Source organism: Aplysia californica, unplaced genomic scaffold (genome assembly GCF_000002075.1).
Source record: "Aplysia californica isolate F4 #8 unplaced genomic scaffold, AplCal3.0 scaffold00636, whole genome shotgun sequence".
In the NCBI taxonomy this organism is placed as follows: Eukaryota; Metazoa; Mollusca; class Gastropoda; order Aplysiida; family Aplysiidae; genus Aplysia; species Aplysia californica.
The window spans coordinates 45269-67827 of record NW_004797906.1 but is presented as its reverse complement, the minus strand read 5'-3'; the positions used below and the strand labels follow the sequence as shown (position 1 = coordinate 67827).

Genomic DNA, 22559 nt, shown 5'->3' with positions numbered 1-22559 from the left:
AGGGACGAAAATGAACAGTCGTATTCCGCTAACGTTTGTGTCAAGTGTTTTACCGCGATTTCATCTATCAAAAGGAGATATGGTGTTACGTCACGTCAATTTATGCCGCAAAAAAAGCTGTTGACACCAGTAGGAACATGTGGTGAGCGTTTGACAATAGCATAAATGTGAATTCCTTCTCCGTTTTGTCGGCACCGCTTGGGTGGCTGGCTGCATACAAAGATCCATTTCAAGCAAACATCGCAAAACACCTTAAGTATACCTCCCTCCATCCCCACGTATGCAAGGAACTAACAAACACAATTTATACAGAAACAAGAAAATACTCCCGCGAAACTGCAAAAATTGAGGAAGCTAGTGGACTGGAAGCAATATTCAATCTTCTCAATGAAAGATTTAGCCATGTTCACACTGCAATGTCACATCTCAAACCAGTCAAACAATTCTCACTTCCAGAAATCTCCGTAGCTATCGACAATTACATATTATGGCCGCATTCAGACGCTATTTCCCGGCAAAGTTATCCCAAAAGCAACACATATCATAGCAACACTATATTCCACACATACAACAACACATGTTTGCTCTCGGGCTTTTGGGAGAACAGGACACAGAAAGCAGCCACCAAGCGATCTCAAAACTGGAAGCCAGAGCACAAAGGATCTCAAACCAGATAGACATAATGCGTTTTATTTTTGTGTCGCATCTCCTGCAAATAGCTCCCTCATTGCGTGCTGCCGGATATGTTTAGAAAGAAAAATTGTTTAAATTTATACTTTTATCTGTACATGTTCATTTTGTGAAAAGAAATCGGTGCTGTATATTGAAGATACGTCAGTATATGATTATTCAGGAGGATACACATTCCATTGGATACAAAACGTCATGAATGCAGGGAAGCGTTTTGGCTATCATGCTCATGACAAGTTCCATGTTCGTGCTGGAAACTAAATTTTGAGTGAGTCAATTTCTAAACACATTTTCCTGTCTTACGTGGCAGTTTTATAAATATTTATTGTTAGGCTTATAAGTTATTAGCCACTCAATATGTGTTTGTTGTTTGTTGTCAAATAGACATACATTTTAAGAGCATCTAACTCCAAAACGTGAGCTGCCATGGTATTGCTATTTCGTACCAATAAAGAAGTTTAGTTGCTTTCTCTAAAGAACAAACTTGTGTTCATGTATGATATTTTTTGTCTGTGCAAGACGATAAAACATGTGTTGAAAAATTCATTTCACCGGCTACCGATGCAGGTAGCGGGAGGTCGGGTTAGTGACCTCTGGGTGACCGGTCCGCCGTGACCCGGTCACTCCATCGCCGAGCCAACTAAAAGAGCTGTATTTGTACGCTGTGACTAGGAAAAAGATGGCACATTTCCAGCCGCCATTTGCATTTCCCTAAGGCTCGGTTCGCTCAGTTCATTTGATGCGTACACCTTCGTAAATAACCATAGGGAAATGCAAATGGTGGCAGAAAATGCATTGTCTTTTATCTAGTTCGTACTTCCGACTTTATATTGTCAAAAGAGTAAATTTCACCAGAAAACCGGAGATGTTTGGCCGGAAACCTGGCCGGCGAAATAATTTGAGTCGGAGTCAAAATTGCAAATAATGCCGGAAAACTTACTCGTTTGAACATTTTCATACCAACTGCTCAGAGTTAGACTCTTGTTATACATCACATTTGGAGGCGGCACATTACGGAGTCTTACCCCAAGCAGTCAATACACATTTAACACATCATCTACTTTCCTCTCCACTTTCTACACCCCCCCCCCCCCCATCTTGTTTGCCCCCACCTCTGGGCTCCTGACTGCAGTCTTTCTACTGCCCCCCCTCACCTCTCTCTAGGCTCCGGACTTTTTCTACTGCTAGTCCTGGCTCCTTCTTACAGCTGTCTTTTAGCACACATCCCTGGTCTAAGGGTAGGTAAGATCTAACAACTAGCCTTCTCTGGTAAGAGCGGAAAAATCTCAGAGGTCCAAAATGCAAGTTGCATCAAAAGATCTCTCCGTGGTCCTAAAATAGATAAAGTGGGCTTTGGCCGCCACTCGCAAAAATTCAAAATTAATTCCTACCAAACTAAAAATGCTTACTGGAATCAGTTACGAGTTTTTAGTTTTAGTTTAGTAAGAGTTTCACGGAGCTCGCAATAAGGTCATGTGAGCGCGCTGACAGTGAACACTGACCAAAACAAAAAACAACCCCCCCCCCCTCTAAAAAAACCCAACCATAATTACACTCTCACACTCATACCCCTCACAGACAAAAAAAACCTGTTGCACAATCAAAGACTTACCTGTGAGGTGTTCCTGACTTTCCGCACCTTTGAGATTTCTTTTGGTTTTCGCATTGGGTGAGATTTGGGCGAACTTTTGGACATTGGAACTTTCCGTTCATCTTGTTTTGACGTTTCACCCGTTTTGCTGATGTGTAAACAAAGAAAGAGCACAAATCCGAGAACATGAATACTGCCGTCATTGAAAAAAATACAGCATAGGCAGTTCTTACAATTTTACAAAAGAGCCGAAAAAACAGAATGTTGTTACAAAGAAAACAAACTTTTTGCAAACATTCCAAGTCTATGTTTTTCACAACACAACTTTGATAATAACTTCCTTATTATCTTATGATAGCAATAGCTCCACATGCCCAAATATTGACGAGCGCCTGATTCCACAGCGTTATGACACATATACTGTAATTTAAAAAACGATTGCAGAATAGCAGAAGACACCCGTTTAACTTTTGAGTAAATACAAGAAAAGATATTCGAGGTGTGCTGGCAAAATGAGTTACTTCTCAGATTTTTGCCTTTGGAGATACCTGTGAAATTTGTAGGTAGAGTTTGAATAATATCATCATCATCATCACCATTGCCTTTCTCACCCTGGATCAAGATATAGGCCACGAATGAACACTTTTCACCTTTCCCTATCCTGGGCTAGTCTAAAGAAAATGTAAAACTTGGAAGAAAAATGGATCAGTTGTAAATGAACAAATTTGACCTCTACGTTGATTTTCACTAAATATCTCCATTCGCTTTTACTTTTACTTTAAGTTAATGTTTTACAGCACTTGCAACACAATACGATCATATAAGTGTAGAAGATTAGAAGTTTTACATGAAAGTAACGAAAACAAAAAAAAAGAAGGGGGAGAGAACAGGATGATAGATGTTTCTGGGCTAAGAACATTCAAACAGCTTGCGGAAGATATTGTGCAAACAATTATTCGAGGGTATCCTGTTCTCACCTCATGCTGGAAGCCATGCCCTTGAGGGCATCCATCAGCTGACCCGCCACGTTCTCCTGGCCCGCCTGGTCCGGATTTGTCTCCCATTGATCCCTACAAAATGTCAAACATACAGGTAGGTGAGGGATGACGGAAACAAAATATAGTTGTTACAATCTAGGACTGCCATCCATTGTTGAGAAGACAGGTGGCTAAATTACGCAGGTGGTCGTCTTACAGTGTCATTATAATGTAAAAAATGTGCAAGGGAGGAAATGGGAAGTGGCCATTTGTACAGGTGATTGTCGTATACAGGTGGCTCTGAGAGGAGGTCGGACTGTATCTCATCTGAAAAAATCTGCAGCTTTTCTGGACTACAAATATATAAAAGAAAAAAAAATTACAGGTAGTCAAACCTGCGGGAACAGCCACCTGTCCAAGACAATCACCTATAAAAATGGCCACTTCCCACTTGCGTAATGTTTAGATATAATATTGCAACTGTTCAAGACCTTCCATCTGTCTAAGTCTAAGACTCCCACTTTTCTCCTCAACAACAGGTGGCCCTCTCTGACAATTTTGACTGCACTACCAAAATGAGTCCGACTCTTTTTTGCATTTCCCTGCTAGATCTCAGGGGCAGTCGAATGCTGGTTCTTAAACCTATAGTGCAACTGACATTTACATGTGATCGTTTTTCCTACTTAGTAGGGCCCCTAGTCTTCAGACAGCCACATTTTGACTCCAGTGTTACTCTCTATTTTTTTAAATGACTATAAAGTATTTTTCTTTTAGGAATGAACTTTGAATTTTGCCCAGTGGGGGCCAAAGCCTACTGTTATCAATTTTAGGACCACAAAGGGATCTTTAATGAGCGAACTTGCACTCGGAACTTCCAAGATTACTCGCCCTTGGGCTTATCTGAGAAGGCTAGGGGGTTCGATAGAACCCACCCTAAGATCAGAGGTGTGGCTGAAAGACGGCAGTAAGAAGGAGTTGCAGGAGAAAGAGTCAGGAGTAAAGTACAGAGGAAGGAAGAAGAGAGAGTTCTATCAATCTTCCGAATTTTTACAGAAATCTGTGAGGTTTTTAAGTTTTAAGAGTAGATGAAGAAAGTAGATAAAGTACGACAAGTGGTGAACGCAAAGGAGAAAGAAGAAAGAACATTTGTTCCTCCCTACCTGTAGACGGCCAGCAGGTGTGAGATCTCCGAGAGGCCCTGGGTGCTGATGACCCCGTTGTCGCTCATGAAGTCGGACAGGTGGCCAGACAGAGCCTCACCCGATTGGCTGGCACTGGGCTGCTCAGAGTTGTCCATGTTGAGGCCGGGGTACGCGCGTCTTTGCATCCCCTGCAAGCCAATACAAAAATGAAAACTTTCAGCACTTCACTTTTCCACATATCATGGCGGTTCACAACCTTATTTTTTACATTTTTATGATCATTCTTTTCTTATTTTTCGCATAATAATTCTTTCTTATGTTTATTAATAACTATTATTAACATTCTTCCTAGTTTTTAAAATCATTTTTTTTTAAAATGTAGGTGGTTTTATGCCTCTACAGACACAATTTAGATGATTTTTAAAAAAGTTTTTAAAAAGTTTTTCGGCACTTGCAACACAATTTGGACATATAAGTGAAAAAGATTAGAGGTTGTTTCAAGAGAGTGACAAACACATTTTAAAAAAGGAGGAGAGATCAGGACGACAGATGTTTGATAAGAAAGAAGGAGTTAAACCGCACCAGAACAACCCCCAACTAACTAACGACTTGGTAATATGAAGAAGACATAATAAATATAACTTCAACAGTGCCCACTCCTTGATGGCTCTAGGCAATCAACTTGATGTAGATAGGGATAGTAGAAGAAAAAGGTGGAGGACGGAGTAGAAAGAAGGAATGCAGAAGTACGGAGTAGAAAAGAAGGAAAAGAAAAGGCACAAGAGGAGGAAAATAAGAATAGAAGAAAGGAACACAGAAGCATGAAGAAGATATGGACAGAAGGTAAAAATGCAGGAAGAGGAAGATGGACAGGAAGGAAGAAATACAGGAGGAGGAGGAAGACAGAGCAGAAGGAAGAAACGCAGGAGAAGGAGAGAGAAGATAAAAATAGTCCATGAGGAAGAGAAGTGAAGAAGAAAACAAAAGCAAAAAATGTTCAACAATAAGATCAAAATAGAATCTATTATGAAGCAAAGAGACATGAAGAACAAAACAAAAGCAAACAGTGAAAAACAATAGGATAAAAATATAGAAACCATGACGCAAAGACATATATTGGGTCTGACCTGTCGCTCTCGGAGATGCTGAAGTCTGTTCAACTGTGCCGTCAGCTCAAAGGCTTGGGCTGTGTCATTCAGATCTAGGTCCACTGGAAAAACAAAATTAAAGAAAGGAAATCATTTTTTTAAAGTTTTAATGAGTTTCATGGCATAAAAACAAAATTAAAGAAAGGAAGCCAAGTTTTTAAAAAAGCTTTAGTAAGAGTTTCATGGTGGCACTTTCAACATTATTTAGATCATACGGGTGCCAAAGATGAGGTGTGACAAGAGAGTAACAAAAATGATTTAGCAAGCATTTTGCAGCACTTGCAACACAATTAGATCATGTAAGTGCTGAAGATTAGAGGTGTTCCTAGAGAGTAAAAGTAAAGAATGATGAAAGATAAGGACGATAGATGCTTGATAGGAAACAATGAGTCAACCATACCAAGGCACCAGGAAACCACCAATAAGGAAATACTTCTTGAGTGTGAGCAAGGAGAAACAACATTCACTTAACACTCGTAAAAAGCATGATCGACAGACAGAAACAAAATTGGAAAAGAAAGAGGTGGACCTTTGAATGGCGATCAACCATCTACAGACTAAAGAAATGAACATGCTTTACAATTCGTCGCCCATCTCACAAAAGGGCGTATCGTCAAAATTACCGGTTTTGAGTTAACACCACCATGGTATGTCCGGTAGTGAGATCTATCTTCTCTCAAAACGGCGTATCGATAGCTTTAAAAATGGTGGAGTTATGAGCAAAAAACATTTAGCCCTATAGCTCTCGGGCAGGAAACTGCATCTCACATAGAGGCGTATGCCTTCTTACGCCCCTTTGTGAGAATATATACGGAGGCATGTGACCTCATACGCCATGGTATAAGATGTTTCCTTTTGTTTTCTTACTTGTAAATGAGGGGGATGCATCTCATTTCATGTTTAGTAGTCTTGCGATTCTTTCTCGCTGCATCATTGAGGGACTTTTATACGCTTCCCTACCATTAGTTTAAGTTGACAGTGTTGTTTTTCGTACCTGTGCTTTAAATTTCATCTTTGCTTTCAGCGTTTGATGTTCATGTACCCATAAAGTGATAGTGCCTTAGCTCATTTGTAAGCTTATAAACATTCACTTTTAAAAATATTTTCTACAAGTAAAAGTTTTAATTGGGTCCATGAGTCCCCAAAGATGTGGTATTGCAGAAAGTTCTGATTACATTGACGATTTAGATGCTGACCCGTCTTTCCATTCCAACCTGGTTTCTGCGCCATGCAAGAAGGACATGTTTGCAGCTTGTTGAAGGTGTGTATTGCTCCTGTGCTATACATACTGTCACTTTGTGGAAGAAACAGGCTCATGGTAGTCTTTAAAAAAAGCCACATAGCATCATGAGTAGAAAACGGATAAAGCCAGAAGAGAATAACCCGGATGTCGTTGGATATTGTACTCAATTTTCATGACAGAAGGTGCTGTCAAAGAAGTGACTGCTCAGAAAGGTCCACAGTCCAATAAGTATAAAGAAGCTAACCACAAAGGACATTTTGGAGATGAGTTCCTTAGCCCTATAATGGCAACACATTTTGGCGCGCACAGGATTTGAGACAGGTAGTATGAATTTGAAAGCTATAAGAAATATGGTCGAAGCTGTCACACTATTGCGAATGAAACACACGAGGAAATGTTCCAGCAATATTACAGACTTGAAGACCATTATCTATAACGTGAGTTTGTCGTTGGTCACATTGACTGCTCTGAATCTATGAAAGGGACGAGCTGTTCTCACGGACAGAAGACCAATACATATTACTTGACTGTCGATGGAATTCCACCATCTGTAAGACAATATCAGCTGAAACTATTGAAGTAGAATAAAGAGGATGATGATACCCAGCAACTGTCAAAGAAAGAGATGAAAAACTTCCCACCCTTATTAATGCTCATATTGCGAGCTTCCCCGCTTTTGACTCACATCACTGCTGTAGGTCAGTTTCCAGTTAAAAGGACTAACTCTCAAACCTGAAGTGAAGAGGAGACAAAACAAAGGCTGAACAATCGCATCCACGGAAAAGCCAAAGTGAGGAAACTTAAAGAAGATACTTTCAGCTGCAATATAATCACAAACTGAAGTGATATTATGGAACAGGCTCAACAGAGACTATTCAATAACTATTTATTTCCTACAAACCCACAGTACCAAACAGTGATCTTTAAGCCCCAGAAAAATCAAGTCAAAGACGTTCCATTGAACAGCCTAAAAAACTCCCTATAGCCAAGTACACCTTTTCATCAGGCTGGAGGAACACACAATGTTCTTCTAATCCAAATCTGCCACATTTATCTTTCTTAACAAACACTTGCACAATATTTCATTGATAAACAAAGTATTATGGGCTAAAACGTTTATAAGGTATTACACATATTCATTACACATGCTCAGAATTTATCTTTCTACTAATATTGTTGTTGTCTAAGGATGGTGCGCAGTCCTGAATGAAAGGATCTGTGCAGTACTAGTAATTTTATACTCATTGTATTGTGCAAATTCTTATAATACCTTGAAGACAAGTAAGAAAGCTTAACTCTTTAAGTTATTTACATTTCATATCGTGGAGACCCCAAATCTGTTCCATTTTCTTTTTCCTGTCGTCTTTCACTCCCCAAAATTGATCAATTTGGCATATTGAGTTGATAAACCTGTTCAATAATCAAGAAAAAAATCCCTTTTCTCTTATATTCTATTACCAAACAATGTGGCGTATTGTCAATCTTGTGTCTTTACGGACATAATTATGTTCTCACAAACAGGGGTATCAGCTATTTTAGACCATTTCTTAAAAAACTGATGACGCAATATCTATAACGTTATAGGGAATGATAAATCAGTGGTTGTACTAATATCTTGCCAAAAATTTAAACGAAAAAGCAAACGGTTACGCCACAGCAAGAACTTAAAAAGTGTCCCAAAACTTTAAAACGCTCTCCTGAAAAATGCCAAAAATGCTCTTACGCCCTTTTGTGAGATGGACAACGAATTATACTAACAACTCCATATCATCAGTCCTCAAGCAATCCACTTGAGTCCAAATTTTGAGAATTAAAAAAATTTTTACTCTCCCAAAACTCCACCAAAGATGCACCTTTCAACATCATCAAAATGCAGTGTAATGCTATGGTCAAGGCATACAACATTTTTGCTTTTCCCGATTCTTCGAAAGAATCAAACAACAATGCAAAAAAAACCCTAGTTTTTGTCTTTGGTGTAAGAAGCACCCAAACGGAGTTTTGTGAATTGCTTGCGACACTCACAAAAGGCCCAAATATTTACAAGCGTCTGATTTCACTGTGTCATGACACAATTTGTTTCAGTAAAAAGAAGCACACTGACATGATTGCAGTACCTAAGTGCATGGGAAAAATAAGATTGATGGATGGATAGTGAAAAACAACGGAGGGAAAGAAAATAAGTACCTTCCAGAGGTGTCAAACCACCAACAGTTAATTATAGAACTTGACTTACTAATAGGAGCAAAGCAAAAATTTACCACACCTGATGTCAATCATACATTATGAATGTTCTTCAAACAGAAATCTTAATATCATACTGATTTATAAACACTCATTTTATATTCTTAATTACCCAGATTTTTGCAGTTCTTTGCATGGAATTTAAAAAAAATGTAATTGGAGTAACTTAAGTTGATTTTTTTCAGCTTTTTATAAGATACCTAAATCAGCACATAGACTTTTTAACAGGTATCTGAAATTATTTATAACAAAGTGCTGCTCTAATCTAGCAAAGTGTTTAGCCATCTTACAAAAGAAGATATGATTTATAATAACACTACATACAACATGTGGCACAAAGGAGTTCGACACGCCAAGATACAGCACACAGGACCACTACACACCAAGACATGACACAGAGGAGTACTGAATGCCTCATGTCAAACAGGAACACTACACACTACGTGTGGCGCTCATATGACCATATGCAGTTGCGAGCGACGTAAAAACAGTATTTAAAAAAACGCTACATGTGACCCAGAAGTGTACTAAATGCCTCATGACAAACAGGAACACTATACACTACATATTATGACACAGAAGGGTACTAAATGCCCCATGACATAACACACAGTAACACTACACGCAACACAAAGGAGTACTACACGCGTCATGACATGACACACAGGAACACTATACGCAACACAAAGGAGTACTACACGCGTCATGACATGACACACAGTAACACTACACGCCAAGGCCACAGCACAGAAGAGCACTACACAAGACACGCTGGCCTGGGCAGGGCGAAGCACCAGAGAACATTTGCAAGACTGTGACAAAACAAAATGTGCTTTCCAATATGTGTGCCAACCACCCACCGACAATTTCACTCAGGGTACCTTCAGAGCTGGACTTTTATTCTAAAAGGCAATATATCCAGTATTGGATGAAATTGGGAGTTATCAATTCCACCAGATCGATAAAAAGATGGCGCACATTTCTGCCTAAGTCTAGTACTAATATCTTAATAAATTAGGCGGGGAAAGTGTTTCGAAGATCTTCGGCATGGGTAGCCATCACAGCTCTGTTTTCTTCCTTCTCCTTCCACCACACCTTCCTTTATTAACACTTCCCCCCCCCCCCCCCCCCACTTACTGATAATTATAAGCCCTGTGACAAAAACACAAAATTGCTTTGTTTGAATCTGTGTGATGCTCTCTCTCTCTCTCCTTGCCTGTAGGTTACTGGCAAACAAACTAGTCAGTTGTCGGACAGAGTTCAGACCCACTGGAATTGACAAGGTGATCTTCCCCCTCCCCAACCTCTCTTTTCTCCCATCGCGAGCTCTTCATCTTACAGATCAACAGTGCAGCATACATTGTTGGTGGTTGACAGGTGCCCGGGTGTGGTTTGCTCCTTCTTCCCTATCAAACATATATCTCCTAATCTCTCTTCTTTCTTTTCATCACATCTACTCTTCCACACTTATATGACCTATTTGTGTTGCAAGGGTCTTAAAACATTTACTAAAACAAAAGTAAGTTTTTACTACCTCAGCAAATTTTATAACACATTTGTGTTGCAGGTGCGGTAAAACTAAAAAATCTAAAACTAAAGTATACTCCCCTTGTCAAAATCAAAATGAAAGCGCAGAACTCAAACACAGCATTCAACAAAGTGAACTCTAAAAAGCAAAACAGCCGTGCAGCAAACAAATCCTGCCTGGCAAATTCACTCCATGTACCTTCAGAGCGCGCCTTCTGGCCCAGGCATGCCAGTTGGTCTGACCAGAGAGAGAGAGAGAGAGAGGATAAAAGCACAAGTTGAAACCCCCACTCATCGCCTTATGTGAATTTGCTCAGTTTTAAATCATTGTGGAAACATACAGTCGTAACTAATGCAGTTCAGTATAGTTACATAAACACATTTGTCATTAAATGCAGCTTTGTAGAAAATTGTTGTGGGATCGTAAATTTGCCACCTAAAGTGGCTTAGTTTAAAATTATCGAACGAGCAAACACTGATGGTTCTTTCTTTTAAGGTTTAATGTTGGTGTAGCAGACTTCCCACCCTGCCTGTCAGGGCCAACACGTGCTGAGAGTGACAAAACATCCCAGCAGAAAGACAGAGATACTGGTCGGGATACTTTCAGGAATCAAACTCACAATCTCCTGCTTATGACAGCAAGGTGCCTATCCACTACACCACAGAGGCTGGTATGTTTTTATAAGTGAGAGATAACCTCCCACCCTCTCAAAAGTACATAATTCCCACCCCCACCACGAGCGGGCCACCCACCTGTGAGGTCCCGGGAGGACTCGAGGATGTCCTGCTCAGAGTGCACGTCCCTCTCCGGCTCGCTGCACACACTCCCGGGGGCTTTGGACAACAGCTGCAAAAACAAAACAAAAACATTTTGTTGCTTGTTGTTGTTATCCATCCAGCAACAGCTGGGCCCTCGCCCTTCTGTCCAATGCCATGTTGTGATAAGTGCAAATTTGCTGCAGTTGCTGTAATGTTCTATAGAGTGAGTTATCAATGTTAAGTCTTGGAGATCGAGGTATAGCATTAAAAACATTTTTTAAAAGTTTAAATAATATTTCATTTAACTCGTTAGCTACGTATTATTTTCGGCTAGTGGACTAATTTTTTTCAGGAGTGTGAAATGAGATGGTGACTAGTGCGCAGTTCACAGGTTTTTGGGGCCACAAATTCAAATAAATATCAACATATTATATACCAAAATTTTCAGTATGGTTTGTAGAATACATCTGTAATGTTTATTTGTGTATTTTTCAACTTTGGTTTTAAGTAAGAGGCGATTATGCAACACAATTTGGCTTGGATGCAGATAAAATTTTAAAATATAAAACTAATAATCTTTGGTGAAACTCAAAATATTTTAAAATTTGCAGTTATTTACATACATTCCATAAAATTTGTACATTTGGATCATAACATTAGATATTATGTATGTATAGTATAAAGTTTTACGGCGCTCGCAACTGCTAAGGTCATATGAGCGCGGGAAACACAAGTTGTTCACCTTTGCAAAAGTTCACTTCACGACTGGTTAACTAATTTACTTTAAAATGCTAAAAAGTTAAAATATTTAAATGCAGTGTAAATACATTTGTGATTTAAAACAACTCTTTTTAGTAACAATAAAAATTTTAAATAATATCAAATTCACTCTACAACTCGCCACAATGGCCTTTATAAAATTTAAAATTCTGCTGGAAACAACGACGGAAAAAATATCCTGCAATTTCTTGCATTTATAATATTTCCTTCGGATCTCTCCAAAGTCTAGACATTCTGTTAAAATGTGTTTAATGGTAAAATCTGTGTCGCATCCGACACAGAACGGCTTCTCATCTCCCTGTAGGAGGTATTTGTGGGTCAGGGCCGTGTGTCCGATGCGCAATCGAGTAAAAATGACTTCGTCTCTTCTGGAGAGGTCCGAAGGATTTCGCTGTTCTAGTTTGGGTTTTATTTCATATAGTTTATTATTTTTCTGGTTTTCCCAGTGGCTCTCCCACAGACTGGAGGTGTACTTTTTGACTTTATTTCTAAAGTCAGTCTGTGGGAGAGTGTTTGTCGTTGATCGCAGCAGAAGGGATGAAGCTTTCTTCGCCAGGTCGTCTACCTGCTCGTTTCCTCGGATGCCCACATGGCTGGGTATCCATGCGAACATGATGTTTTTTCCTGTTTCGGATAGTGTGTGGATTTTCTGTTGTAGCCTAACTATTTTTGGGTGTAAGAGTGTGTAGTTTGTGAGTGAGGTGATGCAAGACAGAGAGTCAGAAAGGATACGGAAAGATTTGTTAGGAGAATTTTCTACAGAGTCCAGTGCCATGTCAATGGCAGTGGCCTCCACAGAGAAAATGGAGGCTTCAGGATGGAGTCTCCTCTGGTGTGTACTGTTGGAAGATAGGGCTGCGGCGCCCACTTCATTGTCTTTTTTGGAGCCATCCGTGAAGATGAGCTCCGCACCAGGGTATTTATCTATTAGTTTTTTGTATTCTGCTTGAAAAGTTTTGGTGTTTGTGCTTTGTTTGTTGTGTGTGGTCAGCTGTAAGTCTACTTTTGCCTTGGTGAGGTGCCACGGAGGGAGGTCCGGGAAAATAATTTGTTGGATGTCTTGTTTGGAGAAGTTTAAGTTTTTGAGGTCCTCAAGGATTCTGAGGCCGAAGGGTTTGATGAGTTTTTCGTTGTTTTGGAATTTGTTTATGGTTTCTGGATTTGTTTTAAAAATGCTGTTGTGCGCTGGATTTTCCAGTGTTGAGCTCTGTTTAACTGCGTATTGTAGTGAGAGTTGTGTGCGTCTGAGTGAGAGTGGTGGTATGTTGGCCTCGGCCTGGAGGCTCTCCACCGGAGAAGTGCGGAAAGCCCCCAGAGCGAGGCGGAGACCTTGGTTCTGTATTGGATCTAGTATTTTTAAGACGTGAGGTTTTGCCGATCCGTAGACTTGACAGCCGTAGTCAAGCCTGGACCGGACAAGGGACATGTACAGGTGGAGAAGATGTTTTGAGTCCCCGCCCCACTCCAGATTCGTTATAATTTTCAAAGCGTTTAACGCTTTCTGGCACCTCACACGAAGGTCTTTGATGTGTGGTATGAATGTAAGTTTTTTGTCGAAAATGACACCGAGGAAACGAGCTTGGTCCCGGACGGGAATCCTTTCCCCGTATAGTGTCAAATCCGGCTGCAGCACACGTCTGCCTGTTCGGCAGAAGTGTACTGCAACCGTCTTTGACGGGGAGAACTTGAAACCGTTGTTGTTTGCCCACGTTTCAAGTTTGTGCAGCTGCGTTTGCAGCTGCCTTTCCATAGATCTCAAATGAGGATTTTTCGATCGGCAGCATATCAAGAAGTCGTCAACGTATAACGAGCTGTCTATGCTGTTTTGGAGGGTTTTCACTATGGAATTTATTTTAATTTCGAATAGGAGAGGAGAAAGGATGCTCCCCTGGGGGACTCCTTCCTCCTGTTGGTGGGGGTCTGAAAGGGAGGATCCAACACGAACCTGGAAGGAACGGTTCTTCAGGAAGTTGCCAATGAAGGCAGGGAGGTGACCGCGTATGCCGAGTGCGTGCAGGTCTCGAAGAATGCCATACTTCCAGGTTGTGTCGAAGGCTTTTTCTAGGTAAAAAAAGATGGCGATCATGTGGCCTCTTTCAGCGAACGTCTCGCGTATAAAGGTCTCCAGGCGGACCAGGTGATCCAGAGTGGATAGAGTTTTCCTGAATCCGCACTGGAGACCGCTCAGCGAGCCCGTCGTTTCCAGAAACCACATGAGTCGCATGTGAATCATTTTTTCAATTAGTTTGCAGAGACAGCTCGTTAGTGCTATTGGTCTGTAATTGGATGCGTGTGTGTGGTCCTTGTTTGGTTTGGGTATTGGAATGACAGTGGCGAGACGCCAAGACTCCGGAAAGGAGTGCGACCGCCACATGTCGTTGTATATGTATAGTAGGAGTGTGAGTGTTTCTGGGGGTAAGTGTCTAATGATTTGGTTGTGGATGCCATCCGGTCCCGGGGCTGTATCGCCCAGGTCCGAGATGCACGATGTTAGTTCGTCTATTGTGAAGTCTGCGTTGTAGGTTTCAGTGTTGTTTGAGTGGAAGTTTAGGTGTTGTTTTTCTCTGTTAGTTTTGATGTTTTGAAAAGTGGTGTTGTAGTTTGCTTGGGATGAGTTTTTGGCTAGAGATGTAGCTATTGTGTTTGCAATGTCTACTTGTGTTTCAGCTGTTGTTCCATCCGGCCTCTGGACGTGCCGAATGGTGTCTGTGCCTCTACCTAAGAATTTTTTAACAATTTTGAAAACTTGGTTGAGTGGTGTCTGGCTGTTGATTTTGGAGATGTATTTTTGGAATGATTGTCTTTTGCTCTCCCTGAGGCATCTACGTGCCACAGCTCGAGCCTTTAAATAATTGATCTTGTTTTCTATGGTGGTGTTGTTGACGGCTTTTCGATACGCTGCCTTCTTTTTCTTTACTGCGTCCTCACATTCCCAAGAGAACCAGATCTTGTTCCTCCGGGGTTTTGTTTTTGTTTTTGGAATGTGATTGTGGCATATTTCTAAGAGCTTTTCGTTGAATTTATTGTAGTTGTGGTCGAAATTGGGATTAAGAGTCTGGGAACATTGATTGGCAAACCCGTCCCAGTCGGCTTTTTTGAAGTTGAAGCGTTCTGGGATCGGGTCGTTTTGGAGGCTATTGTTTTTGAGGAGAATTGGGAAATGATCCGTACGGTCATCCAGCACAGACCACTCAAGAATCTGGGACTAGTTCAGGGGTACAAAAAGTAAGGTCAAGGGATGAAGTGCCATAAGTGGCTCTGTTTCTGAAAGTTGGGGATTTATCATTTAAGAGACATGTTATTTTGAAATAAAAAGTTTTCTATTATTTTACCTTTCTGGTCTATAGGTTTGTCTCCCCAAAGGGGGCTGTGGGCATTGAAATCACCTTAGATATTAACTTTTTTTTTTATAATCTTGAAAAAAGACAAGGTGCATTCACAAACAGAAAAAACACTTGTATGAAATCATTCAGAATTGCATATGGAAAAAACCTATAATGTCTTGAGGGGTACTTTTTGTGTAATTTCACCAAAAAGTAATGATTTTGGGGAGAAAAATATATTTTGACAATTTAGATCTAGACTTAGATCTAACACTGAAAAATATTGATTTCTCAATAACAGATCACTTTCAATTTGAGTCCAGTAGTATCAATACTCTAAATAAGAGTTCTACATTTCTTTAGTGAGCAAAATAATGATACATTTTGTTGTATGAAAGTACTAAGACTTGTGTCTGGGCTATAATTTGGGAATTGCGATAAAACAAAGTCGTTTAAGACTTTGAAATCACAGTTCAAAACTGAATCTAAACTTCCGATTTTCAGTGGAAACGCTTGACCCGGAAGTCAATGTTATAACCTTTATTTTATCATGGATACGGCGGAAAACACACAGGCAATGCTGGCATCTACTTCAAATGGCCTATTTTGGCAATTTTTCCAAATGAATGCACAGTATTGAATATGGTATCAAAATTTAGCTCAAACCCTGTAGATTTCAGAAATGTTTGTGTCATGGGCAACAGCTGTCTCGTTATGTAATAAAGGGCGCGTAATCACAGGTACCCATGTGTAAACGTTTAATTAACATAAGTTCAATTTACTCACTTAAAAGTGATTTCAATTGCTTATCTCTGCAATAATGTCTTCCAAACTGAAAGCAGGACCCATCCTGATATACTCAGAGCATATATAAGCAAAAACAAGCACAAAATTCAAGAATTTATGAAAAGGGGAGACAATTAAATGAAGCCGACCAATGCACAGTTTACACAAATATATTTATTACACCAATTAATGAGTGGACATGAGAAAAAAAATGGAAAAATGAAAATAATGGCCTTGAGATCTAATGCCTCTTGTTAGTCCTTTTGTATTTGTCCAGGTGAAGAAGTCTGGTGATCCCTTATTTGTGATTAGACCAACATCGTTGCTCTAGGAAAAGACGTCGCTGGGGCTGCTCTTTTCCATAAATCTCACACTGAAGTCATCCTCCTTGAGCATTTTAACCTTAACCTACAGGAAAAAATCAAATAACACACCTTGAGAAATAAAGAACTTAGTTGGGAAAAACAGCAATTATTTGTAATAAATATTATGATCTGATTTGTTAAATTTCAATCGGAACTAACAATTTTAGCCGTTTACTAACCATGGCAGAATATGTCCACCCTTGCCTCTTTTGGCCTCTATTTTTTCAGTAATTAGTAGATGTTCTAGGCTTTTTTAAAATGTCAATTGAATGTATCACACCTACATTTGTCTCTTTCTTATTGTATTTATTAGTTAGTCCCTTGTAGGCCTTCTTTCTCGCATTCTGCACAACCTTATTTGATTTCTTTTCCTCATAACATGAAACAGCAGTCTCCTAAAGAAACATCTTTCTGTTGTGTCTAGACTACTCTTTGTTCACTATCTTGAGTAACTAGCCATTCAGAAAGCTTGACCACAAACAGTTCCAAGGATTGTGAAGTTAAATCAAAGAGGTCTGGAGACACTCATGTCTATAAAGACTAGACTTTAAATCATCATATCTTCTGGAATCTCTTCATTGTCAAATAAATAATCATTGTCTTATGAATCCTGTCTGTATTTGAGTGCCCCCTCCCTCCTTAATTCTCAAATTTTTGGAATGCATCGTTCGCTATCTTTATTTTGAAGTTTCTCTTCACAATATTATTATTTTTTCGTTACATGTTCCCCCCTCCCCTCCTCTTATTTCCATTCTATGTCTATACTGCATGTTTCCACAATTGCAGAGATGCCAACCACAGAAAACCGAAATGAGTATTGGGAAACATGAAAATGTGTATTTTCAGGGGAAAATGTGTATTCCCCACGACCGACCGACTAACCAGTAATAGTAAAATGTTCAGGGTGTCCAGCAATATTTCCTGAAAATAAATTACTAGCTCACCAGCTCAAAAAAGGGAGCACACACGCATACAATATACATGTATCCATTCAACAACATGCCAGTGTTCAGTGTCATACTGGGGTCTTGTTTGACTTAAGTATTTCAGTCTATTTTCCTCTCATTATTATATAACAAATAAATCCTGCTTTGAGAGTTCGGAATGGCCTAGAACAAGAACTTCGACTATCAAGAACCAGTCTGGGTGTCATGATTCATATTATGAACTGACAGAATCAAATTATTGCTCAAACTCAGAGAAAAGCAATAACTTGAATGGCTCAAGTAGACCCATGCACCTGAGAGTTGTAACAACTGTGGTAGGGCAAGATACAGTGACACTGAAAATCTGCCAGTCTTGAACAGAAAGCTACAACATACACTGTAGGTATAATTTACTATCACCCATCCAAGTACGTATAATTTACTATCACCCATCCAATGAAACGCGCACACTTTATTTCAATAACACAGACTTGCAAAGTATGAGGGGTCATGATTCCGCACACGGCCTGCACCAACGCGCGCTTTGCACAAAACTAATCAAAGTTCTGAAATGCGCTTCCAAGTTTTTGTCCTCTGGTGTTGCCTTAACACCCCCCCCCCCCCGATAGTATCTTAAACCCCCAAAAAATCAATAATCTCCTCCTCTATGCCGTAGTCATATACTTCGCAGCGCCGTTACTCCCACCAAAGACGGTCTTTGCTCACTCGATGCCGTTATTTATGATGCGAACGTGAGCAGGTTCAGTGACCGGTCACGACGGCGAGCCAGACAATCTAAAAATCGGACGACGCTTATATTTTCTTTTCTTTTTTTTCCCCCACAAGTGACAGCAAAGCGACGAGTCCGAGTATTTCTTACATTTAATTTGCACGGCGACATTGCGTTTATACTGCACAACCTGCATGCCACAAATGTTGCATTATCAGACAACTGCTGGCAAACTTCTCGGTGGTAACGAAAGCGAAAGTAGATCTTGATTTTCCCGATCGAGCCTCAGTGTCACATACGCTTCCGTCTGCCGCCATCGCTGCCTATTCGCGAGAAAGTGAAACGTACTCTCCGGACGGAGAAAAGCTGAACGAATATACGATCGCGACCGGCAAAATTTAACTTACTGACCACATCGGACTTGGCTTTCAAATATTCCAGTTCTGCAATACTGATACTATTTTGACGAAAGATGGGACTTGAGACTTGAGATAATTAGGTTTACCCGCCCAAGCTGAATCTCGTATTTTTCGCATTCCAGGATGCGTATTTTTTCATGAAAAGTCGTATTCGCGTATTTTCGGCCAAAAATCGTACTAAAATACGTAAAATCGTACTGGTTGGCATCTCTGCAATTGATTTTGACTGTCTTCTCTTCTTGTTCATTAAATTAAATTTAAAATATTTAAAAAACTAACTAAAATTCATTGGAAGCTAATCCAAGTAGATCGAGGCCTATCTAATTCTATTCTGAACATCGCGACACAACGATCTTTGAAATGCCTTCCCCCCTTCCTCCCCCTTTCGGATTACGCGGCCGCCATTTTCTTGCCTTCACGGCGATTTCGTGTCGTGCTTACGAAAAAATTAGATTTAGGCGATTATCTCACATCATGGAGCAATTTAAAGATTTATTTACGCTTAAAATGAAACTAGCATGGATAATGACTTACATTTCGTGATATTTGGGTTGAAAATCGCATTTAAGACTTAGATTTAGGCTCATTTTGTTGTTCACGAGTCTTGTTTGTTCGACCTGCGCAAAGTCCGACCGATGTACGACAGACGTGAAAAATGCGGGTTTTCAAACTTAATTTAACAATAAATGTTAGAAAATGAATAGAAACGATGAAACTATGGCCTAGAACTGTTAAAAACTTCGTTTTGGACAATTACTGCGAGATCGTTGTGCCGTGATCGCAAATTCCAGTTTGTTCACCTGTTGGAATACGAGCGACGGAAACCCGAATGATCGTGAATGAATAGCCGTAAATCTTTTTAAAATCTATTTTTCGTCCTTTTTAAAATACAAATTATCGCAGTTATGATTAAAACATTGTCAAAACATGTTTAATGGTAACTAAAACAAAAAATATGCTAAAACTAACAAATTTAGAATTACGTATGTTTTTAATGCCAAATCATACTATTATCATTCTAGAACAAATTCTTAGCAAAATTACCATTAAAAATTATGAAAAAAATAAATTAGACTTACCCTTCTCTCTACGTGTTCTGTTGTCAAGAAAACATTGTCTGTCGTCATTCCATGGGTCCAGGAACTTCACAAAACCACAACTTTCACAAAAAGTAAAAACTCACAAAAATGTTGCTGTCCCAGCTTCTCGAAACTTCACTCTACGATATCAACTAAAGATACACACACACAGTTATTCCATTTCTGAGAAAAATTGTTCAGAATACAGAAAGTGCCATTTTGCCCTCTGCTGTGTTTTCCGCCATATGTGGATTGGAATAAAACCAAAGCTAGAATTCTAGGCCTGTTCCCGGTGGCTTGACGTACGGAATACACTTTCGCCGCGCCGCTGCCCACAGCTCGGCGTAGCGAATGAGTTAAAAAGACTAAAGGCATTTGAGACACTGTACTAGCTTTGTTTGAATCATAAAGGGACAAGGGGAGAGATAGGAAGTGGTCGTTTGTACAAGTGATTGTCTTGGACAGGTGGCCATTAAAGCAAGTTCCACTGTATTTTTGAAAAACTCCTTTTTGTCTCTGAAGGACCCCCTGCCCCTAAAGCATACATGCAACCCCCCCCCCCCCCCCAAACAGAGTATGCGACTGTGAACTCTGAAGATCACGACCGCTAGAGTCACTTCCATCCACCAAATGAAATACAGTGGAAAGTGTCCAAGATGGCCATACAACGAAGAGAAAAGTGGTTGTCATTGACAGGTGGACCTTATGGACAGTGACATTATAATATCATAGAAAAAAATTGGGGTGGGGGGGAGAGGAGATAGGAAGTGGTAGTTTTTACAGGTGATTATCTTAGACATGTGATCGTTAGAGCAGGTTCGACTGTAGTATTAAAACCTACCATTCTCACGTAGTGCTGGAGATCACCTTGTCGATTCTCATGGGCCTGCACTCTGTCCGACAACTGACTGTAGTTTGCCAGTAACCTACAGGCAAGGAGAGGACATCACAGTTTTATTGTTTTATAAGGGTTTTATGGCACTTGCAATTCAATTAGGTCATAGAAGTGCTTTAGATTAGAGGTGTTACAAGAAATTTAAAATTTCGGCAGTTCGGAATATATTTTTTTCAAATTTGCTTTTTGACTCAACACCTTGTATATCCATTCAAAAACACTTTTAGGTGTGAATTTTACGGAAAAACATTGATTAAAGGCACAAAAGTGTAAATTTTCAGTTTCCAAAGACTCTTAAGCTATGGAAGTCACTAAACTTTGGCGGTCATTTTCTCACCAATTTTACTTCTGAAACCAGAATAGCAAATATCTTGACTTCTATAAAGACAAAAAAATATTTTTCCATAGCAAACAAGGCAAATGAACAGCCTTTAAAATGATACCAATAACTACATACGTCCTAAAATTGACGAGCGCCTGATTCCACTGCATCGTGACACAAACGATAACAAGGGATATTTATAGCGATGCCTAACCACTAACACAAGCAAGAACTGACCTGTTGGAGTCGTGAAAACCTCCGCTGCTGTCGCTGTAGTCGTCCCCGTGATCTCGCTCAGCCGTCTGCTTGACAGGGGGAGATAAACTCTCATTCATGCCGTCTGAGAACATATGTGAGAAAAGTTTAGCAATACACAGCTTTTTTTCAGCGTTTTTTTCTCAACAAGGTTACAACATATCGTTCATCTGATTTACCGGCCAAGACAAACTCTTGCTCATGACCTCTGAGAACACAGGTTGGAAGTTTTGAGATACACAGCTTTTTCTCCATTTTCTTAAGAAGGTGATAAAATATTGTTTATCTGCTTCACTAGCTGAGACAAACTCTCGTTCATGCTGTCTCAGAAAATCATGTGGGAAAAGTTTTGCCACGCAGTTTTTTTATGAAGGAAATAAAATATTGTTTGGAAAGGTGCAAATTCTATGTCCTATGTAACTGAGAATCCACCTGTGTAATGATTCCTGGCCTGAAACTTCCACCATTAAACTAGTTTTAGTTTTTAATTTTTAGTTAATTTTTCCATACTTATAACAGAATTAGGTCATGTAAGTTTTGGGTTGTTTGTTTTTTTAGTAAGAGTTCAACATGATTAAGTCATATAAGGGCCTGAGATTTAGAGGCGTTACTAAAGTGTAAGATACAAAGAAAAAAAGGAGGAGAGATAAAGATGACGGATAATGGATAGGAAAGAAGGAGCCCCCATTAATACAATTTTAACGTCAGTCCGACCCTGCCTCTGAGGGCCAATCTGGGCTGAGATAGATACAACATCCCAGCTGAAACACTGACATACTCAACAACAACAACAACATTTTTTTTCTAATAATTAAAGTTAAAACAATAAAACAAAATAACATGAAATAATCTATCTGGCTCAAGAATCAACCTCCAGTCTCCTGTATGTGTCAGCGAAGAGACTACCCGCTACACCATAGAACAATAGACAACGGTAGCCCGAGCCTCACCTGCACTCCCCACACTCCCTGGGCCGGACAGCGACCTCCCCCGGTGTCTTTTGACCGGGGACTCGGGCACAAGAGCGACGTTTCTGTTCGTAGCTCTGCTGGCCGGGGCTAGCAGCAACGATGAGGTCATCACATTGACCCCGGAATGGCCGCCACCCGCCTGGAACCGTTTGACCTGCTGCCCTGGGCTGCGGGGTGACCACTGCCCAGTTGTGGTCATCGCGGCTGGACTGGAGGTCAGGGTGGGACTTTCCGGGCTGTAGATGTTGATGTTTCCCGCTGCAAAATACAGGAAAAAAAATTTGTTAGAAATGTAGGCATTTTTACACCCCACAATCCCGTTAGATGGCTGCTAGAGCAGGTCTGAATGTGTTATTTACACATTCCTTTTTCTCTCTAAAGGAACAGCCC

The 22559-nt window shown here is 40.1% G+C and overlaps 1 protein-coding gene across 1 annotated transcript in view; it reads right to left on the bottom strand.

Moving 5' to 3' along the window:
• The window catches only part of LOC101856606, a gene marked incomplete in the record, with an annotated part of 62244 nt that overhangs the window by 9118 nt on the left and 30567 nt on the right, over positions 1–22559 (bottom strand). Inside the window, 9 exon segments of the mRNA XM_005107842.3 lie at positions 2303–2429; positions 3259–3351; positions 4419–4588; positions 5528–5610; positions 10759–10797; positions 11313–11406; positions 20568–20652; positions 21181–21283; positions 22149–22427. Coding sequence (XP_005107899.2) covers positions 2303–2429; positions 3259–3351; positions 4419–4588; positions 5528–5610; positions 10759–10797; positions 11313–11406; positions 20568–20652; positions 21181–21283; positions 22149–22427 — 1073 coding nt within the window.